Source organism: Etheostoma cragini, chromosome 17, assembly GCF_013103735.1.
Source record: "Etheostoma cragini isolate CJK2018 chromosome 17, CSU_Ecrag_1.0, whole genome shotgun sequence".
Taxonomy (NCBI): Eukaryota; Metazoa; Chordata; class Actinopteri; order Perciformes; family Percidae; genus Etheostoma; species Etheostoma cragini.
In genome coordinates, this window is record NC_048423.1 from 17781558 (window position 1) to 17801245 (window position 19688).

General features: G+C 43.9%; 1 protein-coding gene across 6 annotated transcripts in view; it reads left to right on the plus strand.

Moving 5' to 3' along the window:
• fgfr2 (fibroblast growth factor receptor 2) overlaps positions 1-19688 on the plus strand; it is a 36035-nt gene that overhangs the window by 12012 nt on the left and 4335 nt on the right. For 3 of the 6 annotated variants that reach the window (XM_034897903.1, XM_034897907.1, XM_034897908.1), the window contains 11 exons: positions 2748-2917; positions 4556-4679; positions 8902-9092; positions 10254-10398; positions 12054-12253; positions 13016-13155; positions 15325-15446; positions 16267-16377; positions 17168-17358; positions 18063-18185; positions 19399-19469. In XM_034897903.1, coding sequence (XP_034753794.1) covers positions 2748-2917; positions 4556-4679; positions 8902-9092; positions 10254-10398; positions 12054-12253; positions 13016-13155; positions 15325-15446; positions 16267-16377; positions 17168-17358; positions 18063-18185; positions 19399-19469 — 1588 coding nt within the window. Of the gene's footprint in view, positions 1-2747; positions 2918-4555; positions 4680-8901; positions 9093-9386; positions 9526-10253; positions 10399-12053; positions 12254-13015; positions 13156-15324; positions 15447-16266; positions 16378-17167; positions 17359-18062; positions 18186-19398; positions 19470-19688 lie in introns of all 6 variants that reach the window. The other 3 variants (XM_034897905.1, XM_034897906.1, XM_034897904.1) reach the window with 3 other exon arrangements.

Below are 19688 nucleotides of genomic sequence, written 5' to 3' on the forward strand. Positions count from 1 at the left end.
TCACGGAAGGTTAGATTTATCTCAACAGCATAATTAAAGTCAAGACTTAAAACTTAAAACACGCAGCTAGAGCGCTCGTGCACAGCTCAGAGATAACCGTTTTCATTAATAATTACATATTAGATATTCACCGATGTCTTGTTATATGCTACTATGGGGACTGAAAAGAAAAAATCAATCTAGTAAAACTTCAACTTCAACTTTAATTTGGAGATTATGGCCAGGTTGGGAAGCAAATAAAAAGATAACAAGATTTCTAAAATAAAGTCATAATATTTTGAAAAAAAAGATAGAGTTTTTGTTATTTTGTTGTTAAGTTACAACAAAAGGTTTAAAAAAAAAAGCATTTTAAAGGCCATAAAAACCAATAATCAGCTTCTTAAAATGGGTAAAGGTTAAAACAGCTATTTCACAACAGTGATTTCAGTATTTGTTTATTTTGACTGAGCTCCCTCACTTGTGGGTGGGACTCAGTTGGAAACTTTGGATTTTACATATTTCTATAAACCAATCAGGATTTAACAAGACTTGTTTGTCAATGTAGAAAATTCTCCTACCTCCTAACCTCTATATAATTATTTAGATTAGCAAAGAAATGAAAAAAAATGCATTGGCACAAATCTTAAAAAAGGGGGTTTCTTCTCGTGAAGAGTTGACATTTTGGAGATGTATGGTTTTCACAGGACCAATACTCTTGAAACTGTGTCCTCGAACATTGTGTCCCCTGCAGTGGCCCTAAGTTGTCTTGTCCCGCTTGCGTAGATGCACGGTAAACAGGAGGATCTCACAGCTTAACGAGAACACATTTCAACGTTGAAATTATGACTTTGGGTCACTGATGGTTCCAGCTTTCCGGAGGAAGTTAGAGGGAAAAAAAGTTGACTCATAGCGCAGGAGTTTGATAACCTCAGCTCACCCCAGGCCAGCTTAGGATAAACAGCCGTGAGTGGGGATCCGGATGCGCGGGGCTTTGGGGGAGGCAGGGGTTCCAGGAGTCCACAGCAGTTGGGCCAGTGAGAGTTTGGCTTCATCTGGAGAGAGGTCTTGGGGTCGTCTCGTTTGAAGTGCTGCCCCTCCGGACGGAGAGCATGGGAAACAGCACCGTTCACCTTTCATGTCCCAACCTCATCCTCCGACCAGTGTGGGATCAGAGGTCGTCTCAGAGAGACAGCCTCGCAATGGGCCAGTCTTCACCTAATCTGTCTCTGTCTGAATGGACCTAGCAATGACTGGGAGACTGAATGAAGAGAAATGGAAGGGGGACTGACAGGATGAAGATGCTGGAAGCACAGATAGTGAGAGTGAAGGAAGAAGAGGAAATAGGAATGACTAATTATAGTTTGAGCATTTACTGTATGCATCCATTCAGGAAGGAAGAGCACTGTTTACTGACTTTACTATCCAAGTATGTGTGACTTGTCCGGTTGTGCGTTCCAGAGAAAATGATGGGAGGTGTCTGATACTACGCAGATCGGACAGGCGGGAAAGGGAGTGGAGGATATACTGTATCTTCCTGGGACGTAAACTGATGCTTAAGGGCCATACTAAAGTCAGTAGTGGTTTTATCTGTGGGTACTCCCTCTGTTGCTTGTACTCCTGCTATATGGAGAGGAAGTAATGGTGTGGAAGACCGTTTTGGTTGTTGTTTGACTTTTAGTTTTTCTTCCCCTCTGAGCCCCATCTGCTTAGGCAATCACACTCCCAGGTGCAGAGAAAAAGGACGGGTGGGGGCTAGGGGAAAAATCCAGCTGACTGAGAGACAGAAATGGGGAGAAAATAGGGAACCAGAGAATGGACAAAACACAGGGAAGGTGAAAGATTTCAGTTGGGCAAATGGTAACAGTTTGCTGTTGATAAACATGTGCGTTGAGAACTCTGAAATCCTTCATTAAATTCAATTCAATTCAATTCAATTTTATTTATAGTATCAAATCATAACAACAGTTATCTCGAAAAGCATTACAGATAGATAAGGTCTAGACCACACTCTATAATGTATAAAGTCCCAACAATTCTAGTAATTCCCCCAAGAGCAAGCATGGTGTGACAGTGCGACATGCGCAGTGGCGAGGAAAAACTCCCCTTTTAGGAAGAAACCTCAGTCAGACCCAGGCTCTTGGTAGGCGGTGTCTGACGGTGCAGGTTGGGGATGTGATGCACAGTGGCAATCACAACGTAAACGTGACATTCATTTTTTCCCCCGATGGCACATAATGATTGTTTCAAGGGTGATAAGCATCCCTGGCCCTGCCGTCCATATCTAGCCAAGTGACAGGCAGATAAACAGGGGAGCTATGGTAATTGGAGGAAGTGGAGGGAGGGAGGGAGGGGGGGGGCTGGTAAGTGGAATGAGATGAAATTGAATGTGATGGTCTAGTTACCCTCTTGGCAACGCCCAGGCACATTCTCCCCTCAGAGCTGATGTTTTCCGCCCTCTGCAACACCCCCCGAGCCTCCAGAGAAAGTGTGTTTTTATTTAACTGTGTTAGTGTGGAGCTCTGGGTTGTGTTATGCAGACAGGGGATCAAGTCAGTGTTGCCAGGGTGGCTGGGCGGGGTGGAGAATGGGGGGGGGGTTTCGGGGGTCTTTGGGAGTGTTAGAAATGGTTCAGGTTTGGCTCCTCTGCAGTCATGCTTCCTTGTATATCTGCCTTAGCCAGTCCAAGGCCCTGAAGCCAAACTGGTAATGCTGAGGACCTGATCTGGAAATCTCACCCTGACTGAACACCAACTGTTCTCTGGTTGTAGGCGCTCCGTATTGGACCTCGTCAGCTAAGATGGAGAAGAAGCTACATGCGGTGCCAGCTGCCAACACAGTCAAGTTCCGCTGCGCTGCAGAAGGCAACCCCAAGCCTAAGCTGCGCTGGCTTAAAAACGGCCGGCCTTTCCGCCAAGAGGACCGCATGGGAGGGTATAAGGTAGGATAAACAGTAATACATCATACTTTTTATTACAAATGTCAACTCACTGGCTTCTTTTGCTTTTATACTGCTTTCTGTTCTGCAGCACTTTTGGCTGTGTGGTGAATTTTTTTTTCATGGGACGTCAAGTTTCCTTCTTCCAATCATTCTCTGGCTGTCCTTTCACCCCTTTTCCACCCTTCACTGGACACACGGGAGGAGAGGAGACAGAGGAAACGAGGGCAGGGTTCCTGGTGTGAAATTGGAATTGCTCATCCGTGCGCCTCCTCTCACCAGGATACTTTGCTGAGCCTCTAGCTATATCTCAAAATGGTTCTTTACCCCCATTAGAAACTTAAGCCCGGGACTTGAGGGTTAAATGCCCCCAGACAGTAACGTATAGAGAAGGTAGGTAGCGTCAGGGTTGAACTGAGTTGAGAATGCTGAGGTAACTCAATCAGGGAGAACAGGTCCCACTGGCTTTGGTCGGTGACTAGTATGTGATTTTAGCATGTGATTCTATTGTTATGAAATGATTTACAAACAGTACTGCAGAGCTGGTTAAAGTTTAAACTGAAGGGGTTTGAATTCTTGGATTCTTGGACCAGAGTACTGTATGTATTATGTCAGTAGTCAACATAAAAGACTTTCTACGCTGTGGTTGAAATTGTCTCCCGCCCTTGTCCCATTTTGGGAAATAAACAGTCTGAGTATATTTATATGTGCTGGAAATACCTGAATATGTGTGTTATGGGAAAGTAAAGGTAGTGTGGTTTTGTTTTATTTTCTCTTTGTAAAAAACAAAGGGCCTGAAATCAGTCTGAATGTGAAGAATTCCTCTCCTGTCTTTTGATTGCAGTTTAGTTATTTGGCTCGTAAATTTGTCTTGTTGCATGTAAACAAATAGCATTTACAGTATATGCTAGAGCCGTACTGATAGAGTGGAATAACAGCTCAATCAGAACTAAGAATTAATTCATGAGAAGATCCAGTGATGCTGAACTGAGTCTGAGGTTCCTGGTTAATAACTGATGGTTTATTAGGAAACACATTTCCCTACCAGGAAAGTTAGGGAGCAGAGTATGTTGATGTGGCAGCTGATGTCTCTTCCCTTTGGCTTTCAGCAGACTTATTATACAGCAGACAAAAAAAACAGCCACAACGTGACGGAAATGATACAGTCAGGCTGTCAGATACACTGTGGGCAGCTCGTTTCTCACTTTTTGTCAACAAATGTTGGACAAAAGCGGTACCTGAGCCCAGCCCTGTGGCATAATCTCTCCATTGTGTGAAATGTAGGCCTGTACTAGCAGTAGCTACTGCCTGTCTGCAGTGTGCAGACGGAAACACTATTGTTAGCTCACACCTGTGGATTCCACACAGGGGTGAAACTATTTTTGGCAAATAAATGATGAATAACTGTGTTTGCTGCTTAGACTTAAAGGGTGGGGTTCAGCCTGTCAACTGCCTCAATGTTGTTTTCCAGCTCGTTTTTCACTCTTCTAACCAAATCCCCTCTGTCATTCTTTCTTATCTTTCTGTTTATGTCCTGTAATGTCACCTGCCTTTTTCTGTGTGTGTGTGTGTATTCATTGACGTGTGTTCGTCAATGACTGTGTCTGTGTAACAAGAAATCCCTCCGCCTCTCGCACCCAGGTGCGTACCCAGCACTGGACCCTGATCATGGAGAGCGTGGTGCCGTCGGACAAGGGCAACTACACCTGTCTGGTGGAGAACGAGTTTGGATCCATCAACCACACCTACACCCTGGACGTAGTGGGTCAGTACCATGCACAAAATACACACACTCAGGCTCAGAGTACACAGCTGAGGCTCACAAAGCGTGGAGGGTGTGGAGGAAGTGAAGGCAAGCGGAGAGAGTTCTCACAGTGAGAATAGTGTGTGTGTGTGTGTGTGTGTGTGTGTGTGCCTGTGCTGTTTGATCACCCAGGTGTACTCTGGATGCAGGTGCAGGTCAAGAAGTGCTGCCAAGTGTGGGGATATTTAATTTGGTTATTATATTATATTATCTATTTTAGTAATTTAGCAAAATCCTACTTCAATGATGGTATTATTTGTTAATGATTAAATTATAGTATTTGTATAAGTAATAATAATCTTTATTTTCTTTATTATTATTATTATTATTATTATTATTATTATTATTATTATTATTATTATATTATAAGTATGCATAGTCTTATAACAAATTGTAGTTTTATTAATCTATTTGAAACATTTGTTTTGTCTATAATAATCCCCCTCTTGGCAGGCTAAACTTACTCAAATATTTATTTCTAAAGGTTGATTTGAAGGATTCAGTTTACCCAAATCACAAACAAAACTATTGAAGAAATGTTTTAGCATAGAATTTCTCACAGTGAAGTCTGTGAGTAACAGCAAAACAGTAACTGCTTTTTTTAGTGCAATTTGTCATGATCGGATCCCAACAGCCTTGGCTAATAAAACAGAAACTATCTGCATGGCTTAAAACTTCAATGCAAGTGGAATGATATGTTTTGTTTGTGTTTGTTTTGGATGAAATGACCCTTTAAGGTGGGCTATGGTATGTCATTTGGACTTAAACCGGTTGCAGGTGATTGTTCAGTGTCACTCTCTGAGGACACAGAGTTCTGGCTTCAGCACTATTACAGCGATTTCAGACCCAACTCACCCCTCACTATGACCTTTGGAGCAGAAAGCAAAGAGTGTCTTTCTCCTCAGTTTGCAGAATCGATAGGCAGCGGGAACAACAAGGGGAGTGGGATAAAGATGCTAGATCAATGTGTGCACGTTTTGTTTGTGTGAGAGTGCACATCAACTTTGCCCTTAATTTGATGCTCCCCTTTGGCCTCACTTGAACCGCAATACAAGCAATCAGTACACATCAAAGTTTATCTGACACAGTTATTCCTCTAAAGGCTGGCCAATAATCCACAGATAACCTCCAGAGACATGCAGCTGCAGCAGCTTGATTCACAGAAGAGCATTTATGGCCCAGTGGTCACTCCATGTCTGTCTGTGTGTGGAGTACTTTTCCTACTGGCACCATTGTCCTGCGCAAACATACTGTAATTACACACTTCTGTTTTTATTAGCATTGCCATGGGAATGAGGAGTATTATTTTCATTATATCAGTTGGAGAGAATACCTGAGTTTACTTTTTTGCACAATGAGCGCATAGGCAAGCACACAAATGCATGAAGGTCCATACATACTCCCCAACTCTGGCCCCCTGCTCTGGTCCCCTCCGGAGTTAGCTAAAGCTCTCCTTCAGACTGCATATTTCTGTTTTTTGTTCTGTTTTATTGCAGAGCAGTAAACCCCCTCCACGTCTGGCTCCGCAGCCACTGCCCCCTGCAACCTCTTGCTTCATTTTCCTCCATTATAGTGCGGTGGACAGAGGGAGGAGAGGGGGAGAAAGAGAAAAGGAGGGGAAACAGAGACAGAAAAGGTTGTTTTTTATCAGTTTTTTATCCAAATGACCTGCAGGGTCAGCTTTTTAAACCAAGAAGGAACCAGCCCTTTCTGGTTCAAATTGGCCTCTGGAGAAGGGGCCGTAGCGGGACATCCATGAGCAGACACACATGCCAAGTAGACACAAATGAGGAGTCAAAACAGACGTCTTTCAATCTGAATCAGAACTTTGGCTTGCAATGGCCGTGCGGCACTTTGTTGATAGCCCCATGCCATCCTGTGCCATGTTGAGTTCTCTTGGTGTGCCTTCATCCCACCCTGACCCTTAGGGTCCTGTGTGCCAAGCCATCAGGTTACCCAGAGTTCACCGGTCTCGCATGGGACACCATGGAATGCCCCTGGTTCACCCCCCTATGCTTCTTTCTGCCTCCATCCCACTGCCTCTGCCATCAAATTTCTCCACTAATGACTTAATTGATAAATGGATTCAGTTTTAAAACGGGTCACTAAATATTGGTCACAGCAAAACATCAAGACGCACCGCAGTGTCTGCTCTTTCATTCTATTTGATACGTGGAGTTGTGGAAGAAGTATTCAGATTCTTTACTTAGGTAAAAGTACAAATACAACAATGTAAAAATCTGTTGAGGGCCATGTTGAGGCCTTCCAGTACAGAAGTATCATTTGCAAAACAAAAGTACTTCTGCAGTAAAATGGCCGTGACTGATGTAATGTTCTATTTAAAATTATTAATGTTAATGTTGATACATCGATGTGTAAGAAGTATTTTGTAGCTGCTTGAAGTGGAGCTGGTTTGAACTACTTTAAAAACAGATAGCTCGTATATTCTAGTGGGGGAGTGTTTCTAAGGGAAACGAAATATATATAAGGGGTCGTGAGATGATTAATGGGAGAGGAAGGAAGAAAAAACAAAGTTTTGACACACAACTCTGTTCAGTTCTTAAAGTTTTCTGTTATGTTTTCTTTTTGGTAAAAAATTGGATGATTTGACACCTTTGAGCACTGACGTTTTTGAAAACATCTGAGAAGATTTAAGGGGTCACAAACCAAAAGGTTTGGAAACCACTGGTTAAATAGATTAAGAAAAATTATAATATTTTGTAGTTATTCCAGCTGTCAGATAAAGTATAAAGTAGGAAGTAAACTACAAGTACTTAAATATTGTACTAAAATATGTTACACGCTACATTCCACCTCTGGATATTACTATTTCTTTTCCCGTCGTCCTTCACATCAGTGCAGCTTTCTTGTGTGAGGTCAATGTGCTAAAAAGTAGCTTATCTACCCCCCCCCCCCCCCCCCACACACACACACACACACACACAAATATCCCTTTATCTAATTTAATCCAAAATTGCTCCACAAACTTTTATTGTTTTGGGGTTTTGCCGTAATCACGATGTGGCCTTTTTTCATCGCACTACACACCCATTGTGTCATTCGGTTGTTGGCTGTGCGGCTCTAAATGCTCCGGCTCACATTTGGATCTGCTATAATGAAAGTTAGAATGAATGTCTCATGTCTACATGTCACTGTTTTTAGTAAATGTAAACGTATTCTGTTTGCCTGAAAAAGTCCATCACCTCTCTGTTCAGGGAAGGTCAAGAGGGTGAGGAGGCCTGTGAAAGATAGAGGAGGAGAGAAAAGTGTGTGCGGGGGGGGATAAACTAGGCGTGCATTGGATGTGCAGGAAGGAGGCGGGAGATGGTGAGGCAGGAAGGAGGGGTGGGAATCTTCTGATCTGGCAGATTTCAGGAAGATGGAGCAAGAAGACAGGCAGGGAGACATATGGAAGATGTCTCGGCCTCCTAGTCGCTGCACTCTCCATCTGTTGATTCCTCTCCTTCCCTTCTCTCACCCTGTCACTTATTCTCCCTTTTTAGCCCCCAACCCACCCCCAACCCTATACACACACGCACACTCGGACCAACAAATTCACTGCACCTACCTTAAGGCTTTGTTTTATGAAAGGCAATGCTGCGCACCAGGCCAAGTGATGTCATTTTGTGTGTATGTGTGTGTGTGTGTGTGTGTGTGTGTGTGTGTGGTGCCAGCGGGTGGTTGCTGTCAGTGTGGGGGTTGGTGGGCCGGGTAGTGTTTGAAAGGAGCCATTGTTCAACAGGTCTCGCTCTGTTTGGATTCACAGGCCAAATGTTTGCTTGTAAAAGAATGCAGATAGCTGGAGATGTGATGGTGCTATGAAGGTATTTCCCTTTCCAAGACTGGCACATATAGTTTTAACCTCCCCACTCACATGCATCATAAATACACTCGTCTTTATGGAAGTCCTCCTCCACCTGAGTTCTTTATCTTTCATTGATAAATGCATCCGCCTCTTTTGTGTGAAGCCTCTAAATGCTTCTGAGATAAGAAAGAGGCAGTGCAGTCAGGATTTTACCTGCCATGGTTGGTGGGAAACATTCACACTCACTGTACGGGAAGTTCTGCTTTTGCAAAGATAAACGACACTTGATGATTCTTAAAGGGAAATAGCACGTTTTTTGAGACACCTCCTTGTGTGTCCACAGTCACCAAAAAGTAACATTCCCGTCCCTCTGAACAGAACGGTCCCCTCACCGGCCTATTCTCCAGGCTGGTCTCCCAGCCAACACCACTGTACACGTCGGGGAGGACGCCCGCTTCGTCTGCAAGGTCTACAGCGACGCCCAACCTCACATTCAATGGCTGAAACACATCACTCAAAACGGTAGTCGCTACGGCACCGACGGACACCCCTACGTCCGAGTTTTAAAGGTACATTTCTGCACTTTCTCTTTTAGATTATATTCTCTTGATTAGAGTCCTTACTTCTATTTTTTCTCGGTGTTTTGCCAGCGGCTGCAGGAGGATATCAGGAACTAATTACCACATTTCCTCCCTCATTGAACTGATAGGTCTTTTCCATGCAGGCTCTTGGTTGTGATTCCTCTCCCCTGAAGATTCAAATGCAAAAGCTGTAGTCACAATGTTTGCATGTCTGTCTAATTCATTTGACTTATTTGTCTGATTATACATGTTCATGTCTAAGTATGTGTGTGTGGATTGCAGCGTTCAGGCATTAACAGCTCAGACGTGGAGATGCTCACCCTCACCAACGTGACAGAGGCTGATGCTGGAGAGTATACCTGTAAAGTCTCCAATTATATAGGCGAGGCGAGCCAGTCGGGCTGGCTGACTGTCATCCCAGGTAACCCTCGAGACCTGACCCCACCTACCCTTCCTCCCCCTCGGTGTGGTTTCCCGGGCTTCGTCCCTGACCTGCTGTGCTGTCGTGGTCCTGCTGGTGGTCTCTTGGTGGTCCTTGGGTTCACAGACCCACTCTCCCCTAATGTTACACCCTTGTGTTTCAGCTGCTCCCTCCCCTGTTGAGACTAGGGCAGCCATGGAAGCACTGGTTGGACCTGCATACCAACACCTAAATTGTCACAGCTAGCCTCTCACTTTGCCTTCTCTTACATTCTCTCCCTTTCTCTTCTTTTGCGAGCTGTGTCGAGATGGTGTGTGGTGTTGCAGTGCAGTGCTCTCCATGCTCTCTGTGTTTGTGCACGTGTCCAGTCCAACGTGTTGATTAGACTGGCTTCTATTAGCAGGTTCTGTCGGTGACGGGAACCTTTTGGTGTATCGGTTCTATTTTGTTTTGGTGGCGTTTGGGCTCTATCTATGTCTGTGTTTATGACCCATGAAAACTCCCAACATCCTTTGCTCCAGATGGGACCTCAACGATGGACGCATCCAGCTCATCTCATTTCTTTCTTGGTGTTTTGGGTCTCAATTTTTTCTTCTTCTCTCTCTGTTCTCCCCGTCTCTCTCTCTTTCTGCTTTCCGTTTCCACTCTGGTCTTATCTTCGTCCCCCTCTTTCTTCATCTCCTCCAACTCCCCCCCTTTCCTCTTCCTCCTCTTCTCCTTCTCCCCAGACGGCAGGTGTTAACACCACAGATAAGGAGATAGAAGTTCTCTACTTGCCCAATGTAACATTTGAAGATGCTGGGGAGTATACGTGCTTGGCGGGTAATTCTATTGGGATCTCCTTTCACACTGCTTCATTGACGGTGCTTCCAGGTATATACACTCTTATGCTGTCCTATTATTTCTTTCTCTTTGCTTTTTCTAAAATGGTTGGATTATGTCATTTCGATGACCTCTGTGGAAGGCAAGTCCCCCCCTCCCCCCCTGGAGTCTGAGGCACACAGCTAAAATATTAGATTACGACGATGAACCAGCACGGCCAACATCCAAGACAATGTAACGTAAGAGCAGGGAGCATATATTCTATAATATTATCTGGATTGGCGAGCTGTTGAAAGCTCAGAGTAGATAACGGGGTAGTTTGCAGACGACTTATTATAACTCTGAGACGGAAGTGGAGCTCCCAGAGCAGCTCGAGTGTCTCCAGATTCCAAAAGGAGGGGAGGGTTTGTTGCCCGCTTTCTCTTTTCCTTCTGTTACATCTCCCTTTTGCACCTTGGGAAAAGTCTTTCAGTGCCACATTTCTCAATATGTTCTCCACCCCTTCTCTGGCTCTGATAATTGGCTTCTTTTAAGATCCATATTTCTCCTTGAAATAAAGATCGAAAGGTAAAGCTCAACACTAGCTTGGCTTGACTTTCTCAATTATCAGGGCCAAACTTCTCTACTTCTACACAGTTAATGAGTTGTGCATGTGAATGTTTGTCCATGTGTGTGTTCTCATTTATCAACTCGTTTTATCCTATTTTTGCCCGCTGCTGGATGTCTGGCCTGTAATTATGCATACCAAAGGATCGAATATATAAAACTTGCAAAGTTCACTCCAGGCTAAACAGACAAATGTTTCTGCTCAAGTTCCAGCCCGAAGTATGGTGGGCATTAAATGAGATCGATTAGAGTAGTTGACTGTCTGCGGCCGGCAAAGACAACCAATGTCGTCAACAGACGATAGTTTTGTTTTGTCTGTAAACAATGCAGCGAAATGATCACAGGCGAGCCGTTTCCTCTGGGAGTAATATGTAATCGTTATTGCCCTGGATGTGCTCTATCTGCACTGATGGCGCCTTCAAGGCTGTGGCTTCTCTGTGTGTGCGCTGTGGTTTTTGGACCTGCAGATACACTGTAGACAGGAGAACGGTTCCTACATGTAGCTTCACCTCCAGCTGGCTGAGCCTTGTTTGTGGTCTGGAGGGTAATGCATTATGGAACGGTTCATTTCAATAGCACACACACACTGACACACACAAGCTCAGCCAATTTCCTCGACAGGAAGTTCAGGCCATATACAACCGCGAAGGACACCGCTCTCCCTTGTTTGTGATCTGATGTCAAGCGCGTATTGTTCCGTTTTCCGGTGGGTGTTTGTGTGTGTTTGTGTTCATGTGTCTCCAACATTAGCGTAGCATGCAGACACATGCAAGCCTGTTTGTTCTGACTGAGTCAAGATTTAAAATCTATTGAGATTGTTGAGCCCGGCGTTTGTTAAAAGAGCGAGAGAAGGATACTACAAAATAATAAAGTTTAGTTTGCTAGCCGATGGTGATTGCATTTACACAGTAAAGTCTTCTCCAGAGCATCTGTCTCTTTGTCTGCCTGTCAGATGTCCATGTGTGTCTACTCAAATGGAGAATGTGCCCGTCTGTCCCCAAACTGTGTGTGTGTGTGTGTGTAATAGAGTGATCAGTGAGAGTCTTACTCTAACTTTCTTCCCCTGACCTCTGTCTCTGCTCACCCTTTATTTTCCTCAGCCCTCGAGAAATCCCCAGGGCCCATTTCCCCAGACTATGTGGAGATTGCCATATACTGCGCGGGCGTCTTCCTCATCGCCTGCATGGTGGGCATCGTGGTGGTGTGCCGCATGAGGAACACCGCAAAGAAACCTGACTTTGGGGGCCAGCCTGCGGTCCACAAACTGAGCAAGCAGATCCCTCTGCGCCGCCAGGTAACAGAAAGTAGATAAAGAGTTCTAAAGGCATTTAACACCCCTAGAGGAGAAAACACACAGCAGAAATACAATGTCAGATAACCAACTCTACATAAATAGATATATAGGAAGCTAATGCTGAAAAATATTAAAGTTACAAGGATAATACACTTTTTTAAATACTTGATTAAATAATAATGAACTAATAATGAATACAACTCCACACTTCATACTATATACTGTTGTTGTATTTTAAACAATCTACCTACAGCCTCATTTAGAAGGACAGCATTTCTGTGCAAGTTAGCACTGCTGCCTAAAACTACTGCCAGAGTTTTTTTTTCTGTGTGAGCCATGCTTTTCCCTCAAGGGAAACCAAAAGGTACAAAAAGTGTTGGATTACACTCTGCGGAGAGACCGATTCCTGTGTCAAGGTAAGGTTAAGGTGCAGCGAGGAGAGATGAGCCCCGGGGACAGTGGCGACGCTGAATGATCTGCACACATCCATCAAAATTACTGTTGTTGCTCACTTCTTAATGATCATTGAAATGTAATACCTGTGTCTGAGACAGACTCTACTGTAATGGTAAAACAATAACTTTGGAAATTAAGACTATATTCATATGAATGTGTCATTTTTACCCACGTTCCTGGTCATTTCAATTAAAGTACCACAGTCAATTACACATATGCACACTCACTCCGACTCCTCTAGTGATGCCTTAGAGCTTTACCTGATCAATGAACCCAGACTCCGGTGATCAGCCAATCTTTCTCCTCCTGTAGGTGTCGGCAGACTCAAGCTCTTCCATGAACTCCAGTACGCCGCTGGTACGCATCACAACACGGCGGAGCTCTGCACACGATGATCCGATCCCTGAGTACGACCTCCCCCAGGATCCACGCTGGGAGTTTTCCCGAGACAGGCAAGGCTGTCTCTTTCTCATGCACTTGATCACTTGTTATTTTGCATCAAAAACAAGTGGAACTAAATGGCAGATTTTTTTTCAAAGAAAATTCTAATTTGGGACTCTGCTGTTTTTTTTTGGCATTGTCACAGTGAAACAGTAATTATGACGTAGTCCTAAGTGCGATGTTTATCCTTTTACATAATGCAAAATACATAATTATGTAAATCAGATTCAGCTGCTGCATAAAGCATTAAAAAACCTTTAAAATGCAGATCTGCTTTGCAGTGCCACTTTTATCTGAAAGGGGTATTCATGATAACACTCATAATTCAAGGCCTGTATATGGTACCTGTTTGACAGTATGCATGATAATTTTCAGCAATACACCCTTTTGTGATTGTCCTCAATGCAAATACAGCTATCTTTGGCTAACAGGATTGATTACAGTAGCCGATAACACCCACATAATGAGCATCTGTGTGATTGGGTCCGGGCTGGTAAATGATCAGATAACTATTGTTCTAGGTGAAGAGTGCCATTAACAATAATGACTATCTGCTGAATAATGGTTGTGGTGCCTGAGATAAATAGGTAGGCTACTGATTCATCTGTTGGTGCTGTAGTAAAATGACCTAAACTTGGCGCCCTGCCCCATTCCTCTTCATTACATCTGCTGCTGCGTCACACTCTCACTCACACACATGCTTCTGATGGTAAGGAATGAAGCGGTGCTAATTACTGGTTAGCACTCGCAGCTTTTATCTGCATGTCTTGGCTAGAGTGTTTGCTCGGGATCATACCAGAGGAATTAGCACCGCTGATGTTTGGATTTGTCACACAGTTGCTGCGACCGGTGATAAGCTTTCGGGTGGATGTTATGGGACGGCAAAGGATAGTTTAATACCTAGTTGAGGCATTTGGTTTTGAAAGAAAAGAGTGAAAATCCCAAACCATGGACACAAAGGCCTGTCTTCTGTTGAAATGGTTTTAAAAAAGCTGTAAAAAAAAAAAGAGGTTGCTTGATCATAAATTCTACAATCACATTATTGAAAAAAGCATTTCTGATGTAAACCTAGACTCTCTTGTCTGCATGCAGAATGATATTCTGGGGAAAAATTGATTTTAAAAAGTAGATTTTAATTGATGACCCCACCAAATGGGATGTTTTGTCTAGGCTGAAGAAATCTCTGTGTGCCTCTCTGTTTGGGTCTCTATTCCCCGCCTGTCATCCCAGCGCCTGAGGGATCATGTTGAGTTTGCAGAAAGCTGAGGAATGCTAACGTTTGTGGTTTGCGTGGAGGAAAAATAACATTGATTATGTGCGGCTGGATGGACAGAATGGTTGCCATTGAGCATGGTGAGTGTGTGGACAGATAGGGGATTGTGTTACTACGGCAGGGCGCTGGCCCCGGGCTCTAGGCTTTGCGGCATGCAGTGTTAGTGTTTACATAGCCAGGATGGATACTGGGCCTTAGGGGTGGGGCAACATCTGTCAATCAAATGAAAAACCACCAAGGTACACAGCTCGTTCAGGGGTCAGATAGGTGCAGAGGCTCTGATGGATAGTTGTGAAAGAGCGTGTGTCTGTGTGTCTCCTCACTATATGAACCAGTGTAATATAATTTGGACATAAAGTTTAAAACACCAGCGATGATGTCATGGCTTACAGCTGAAAAGAACTTACATTTCCATCTGGTATTGTAGTCAGCCCCACTTGCATTACATCCGTCAGAGGCTAATGTGTCAGAGCTAAGCTAATCCCTGTGTAATGACTTGTAAAGAGTGTATATTGAAACATGCCAAGGCAGGGTAAACAGTTTAGAAATGAGTGCCTCTCCCCGGCTTTATCAGGTGATTATCGTTGCCATGTCTGCCTTCCTACCTACTGCCCTGGCACGGGCTTCAGTCACCACGCCAATAAAGCACTCACACAGACACAATCTGATAGAAACAGAGAGAGTGATCTAGTAAAAGAAAATTCAAAGGGTGAGGTAGAGAAACTGGCATGGTGCCTGGTTTCATTACCTCTCTCGCTGTAGCTAACCTGTTTATTTCCGCACAGGGAGCGAATCGATGCTACTGTCAGGTCAAGTTGATGAGTTTCAGTTTGTGTCTCACCAACTAAATAGTTTCCTGTCTATTTTTCTTGTTTCCCTTTTTGTGTCTGCTGTCTGGTGGCTGCAGGTTGACCCTGGGCAAGCCCTTAGGTGAAGGCTGCTTTGGCCAAGTTGTAATGGCAGAGGCCCTGGGCATCGATAAGGACAAACCCAAGGAGGCTGTAACTGTCGCTGTCAAGATGCTGAAAGGTAAGTGATAGTCTCCTGCTGCTCCACAATCACCGTGGGGTTGTAATGGTAAATGTCTGACTTAAATTAGACGTAGACTGCTTCATTATGTCTTGGGGCAACCTGAGTGTGTTTTGTAGGTCATTTATGCTCCAGTGAGGGTTTAGCATAGGTGCAAGGCGGAGCCTGGGGCTTTTGTTATTATTCGTTATTGGTGGTTGCTGAGTGACGGCTAGGGGGAGGCGGGTTGTTCAGGTAAGGGTGAGGGGCAGTTAAATACCTCACCCCAGAGCAGCAGCTGACTGGAGCTCAGTCAGCACCCACACAAAGAGACAAGTCACACTAGTATGTGATTAATGAAAGCAGCGGTAGGGGGCATTGGGTTGGTTTGGGGTTAGGGGTGGGGGGTTGTTAAATTAGGTAAAGCAGCAATCTATTGGACCAACAATGGGAATCTGCTGTTTAGAATGACCCCAGGTAAGGTAATGGTGCAGAGAAATGCAGGCGATGCCATTCTAACTGTCTGCATACCTCTACTGGCTCAATCGGTCCCATGAAAACGGAGCCTGCGCAGCAGATAATGAATCCAGATTGAGCGTCTTTAATTCCTCCACCTCCCTCCCCCTGGCACTCAAAGGATGAGTCTGTAGTCTGTGTGAGGAGATTCCCTCGCTGCAGTAACTTAAGCCCACATTGTCTGTCAACCGCACTTAATCAGAAGCACCTACAAAACAAGATGTTGTCTCACAGGGCAGCTACTGAGTCAAAGGGTTAAAGGGAAGGTGGGACTAGGGTATGTTTGTTTTGCTGAGTTTCCCCTGACAACTCCTTCTGTTCTTAGATGACGCCACTGAGAAAGACCTGTCTGACCTGGTGTCAGAGATGGAAATGATGAAGATGATTGGCAAACATAAGAACATCATTAATCTTTTGGGGGCCTGTACACAAGAGGGTGAGTAGAACAGGAAATAACATATCATATCATGAAGTATTAGGAAAGGAATATGCATACTTGAAATGTATCATTTGTGTATCAAATGCTTGCTCTTGGGGGAATTACAAGAATAGTTGGGTCCTAAATTATAGAGCATGGTCTAGACCTACTCCATCTGTAAAGTGTCTTGAGATAACTCTTGGCATGAATTGAAACTATAAAAAAATTTGAATGGAATTTAATTTGCGGATGTAGTTTTCAGTGATCAGCCTTGTTACCTTTGTGAATAATGTACAGTGGTTGCTGCATACTTTAAACTAAATCATAACATGTTTCATCACACCACATCAGACAGGTAGTGTAGGACAAGGTGGAGGTATTCGCCATTCGTATGTTAAGTTGTTTTTTAATTGGATGGGAAGATTGGATAAACCTGAGCACTCTAAGAACGTTGTTTCCCTAATCAAATCAGTGTGGGGAAATTGAAAAGAAATTTTATTTTTTCCACACCTAAGCAGAATATGATGGTGGAATACATTTGAGTTTTAGAAATGTACATACATGCTGGTATGCAGCACTTGACAGTCTGCATTTAAAAAGTGTTTTTCATACAGTCTTCTTGTGTTTTTGAACAGAATCCAGCATCAAATGTAAAGTCTTAACCTTCAAACTAAAGGGGCCTCTTTCCTACTGTACTGTATTCCATTAAATAATCTCTCTGAATTTTATTCAGTGCCACTTTCTCTCAAAGGGAAAAATGTATGACCATGTTCAAGAGGTAACGTGGTTCTTTTCTTCTTCGCTGCAGGCCCCCTCTATGTGATAGTGGAGTACGCCTCCAAAGGCAACCTCAGGGAGTACCTCCGAGCCCGCCGTCCACCTGGCATGGAGTACTCCTATGACATCGCCCGTGTCTCAGACGAACAGCTTACTTTCAAAGATCTGGTCTCCTGCACTTATCAGGTGGCACGGGGCATGGAGTACCTAGCATCACAGAAGGTAAGGACACACAAACAAACACAAAATGTCCTGTTTTCACATCAGTCTCCTGCTGGCAGCCTGGACATATCACTGTGCCAATACACAGCATTTGATGTGCTGTATCCGGGAAGGTTTTACGTAGGAAAGCTTGCTTGTGCGTCACTGTGGGAATATTGTCTCCTAAAAACACTTCTCTGACCCCCTACCCAATCCCTGCATTGTCTTTCATATCACGACACAAGCCCCTCTGTGGTGAAGAACTGCGAAGTTTACACAATGGGGGTACGGCCATGTTGGCCAAACGCAGCCTCACGCTCTCTCTCACTGTTGGAATGTGACAGAGCTTACCGTCTCTCTCACGCACATACACACACACACAAGAACATGCTTGCACATGCACAGAAATGACTTGGACCATGTATGCGCTGAATGTATGTGAGGACTCCTTACTTATCCAGACATGCTCATGTTGGTGAAATCATGGTGTGCAGTCAAGTGCTACCTCTGTGCAGGAGATTTCCGGATGATTACATGCACCACAATCATCTTAACACCATTCCAAATTAAGTACATAACGTATGTACAGTTTGAAAGTTGATTTATTTTTGGCATGAGGTAACTGTCTTATTCTTCTCTTCTGCTCACTTTTTCCACTCCGACCTCCCCTATTTCCCCTTCTTCTTTTCTCCCTCCCCTCTCATTCCTCACTCTCTCCATCCCAGTGTATACACAGAGACCTGGCAGCCAGGAACGTCCTGGTCACAGAAAGCAACTTCATGAAGATCGCGGACTTCGGCCTGGCCAGGGACGTCCATAACATTGACTACTATAAAAAGACGACCAATGTGAGTCCTCCACCTGCGCGGCACACATTGAGGGAGTGGAATGTTTTTGAGAGCCGCAGTGCAAGATCAGTCCATTTGTCTCTCTTTTTTCTCTATTTCCCTTCCCTTCACTCATCTTTCTATTCCACTCTTTCCCTCGGCTGGTGTCTTGGCAGAAGCTGCAGTTTCCCAGGAAGCCTGTGAATGTAGTGCTTCTGGAAACTCTGCCTTGTTTATCCCTCAGTCTCTTGTTCCTTTAGTTCCAAAGACACTTATACAATTAGCCAGAAAGAGAGACAAAGTGAAAGGGGGAGCGGCTTAAACATAATTGACATTTCCATAGCGGCCCAGTGGTGTCTTTTCTTTCCCACCGCAGAGAAGCATTGCACATCCTCATTTAGTATGCATGGATGGCTTTTCATCGCATGCACAATCATGCTGAGAACAAGCTGACAACAACAAAAACAATATGCGATGAAGTTGATGGCAATGATGATTAGGACAATGACATCACTTACGTCTATTAATCTAGACAGAGCCATCATTGTAGAGACACATTTGTTTTTCTGTTGTTTCTTCATTATGATTTTACACTGGCCTTATTATTGTTTAATATCCGTCATGTTATCTCGTTAAAATGAATTGTAGGTGCACACAAAGAGTTTTTTTGTAATAAAGGAACACCTACAATACAATCTTTTAACATATAGTATGTGTTTCTTTCTATTTGCATATTACTGATATTGGTAGTAGTAAGCTTGACCCCATTATTATTTAAGGATGCTGAAAAATCTGTTTTATAAGGACTTATTTAGGTGTTCTCCCTCAATTTAGTAATTTAGACTGTCTGATGAGATTATTCTTGCCATTAGCCACACAGATATTGACCAGCCTTGGTCAATATCTGTGTGGCAGGCTAATGGCAAGAATATGCTTAGCTTCCCAGACACTGTTCTAATGGCACGAGGAGATAAACTCTCTCCTTCATCTGTGACCCTGTTTATCGGCTCTATTGCTTTAACAATGTAAACGTTCCTCTGGGAAATCTTCCTCCCAGACAGTCGCTCTAGTGCCTTATTCCCCAGGCTGCTTTCACGTATCGGCCTTTTTCAGGAGTAATGAGATCTCCCAGCAATGAATGAATTCAAACATGCTTATCAGGCCAAAAATTAAGAAATTCAGGAATGGGTTGCTTGTAGATTTTGTTTGACCTCTCACCTCTTTGTGTCCCCAGGGTCGCCTCCCGGTAAAATGGATGGCTCCAGAGGCACTGTTTGACCGGGTCTACACACACCAGAGTGATGTGTAAGTATATGACAAACTGTTTATGTGTCCCACAACTACAATAACATGACACAAAAAAATCAATTTACACACATCAGTGATGCAAATGAACCTTCTCACACAGTAAAACACACTATCACTGCTGCTTTGAAGATTTCATTTGAAGACAAGCTGTTTGCTTTTAGCCCGCGGTCGTCATATTCAGAGAGTTGTTTTTCAGGGAGTGGGTGAGGTGTTTTT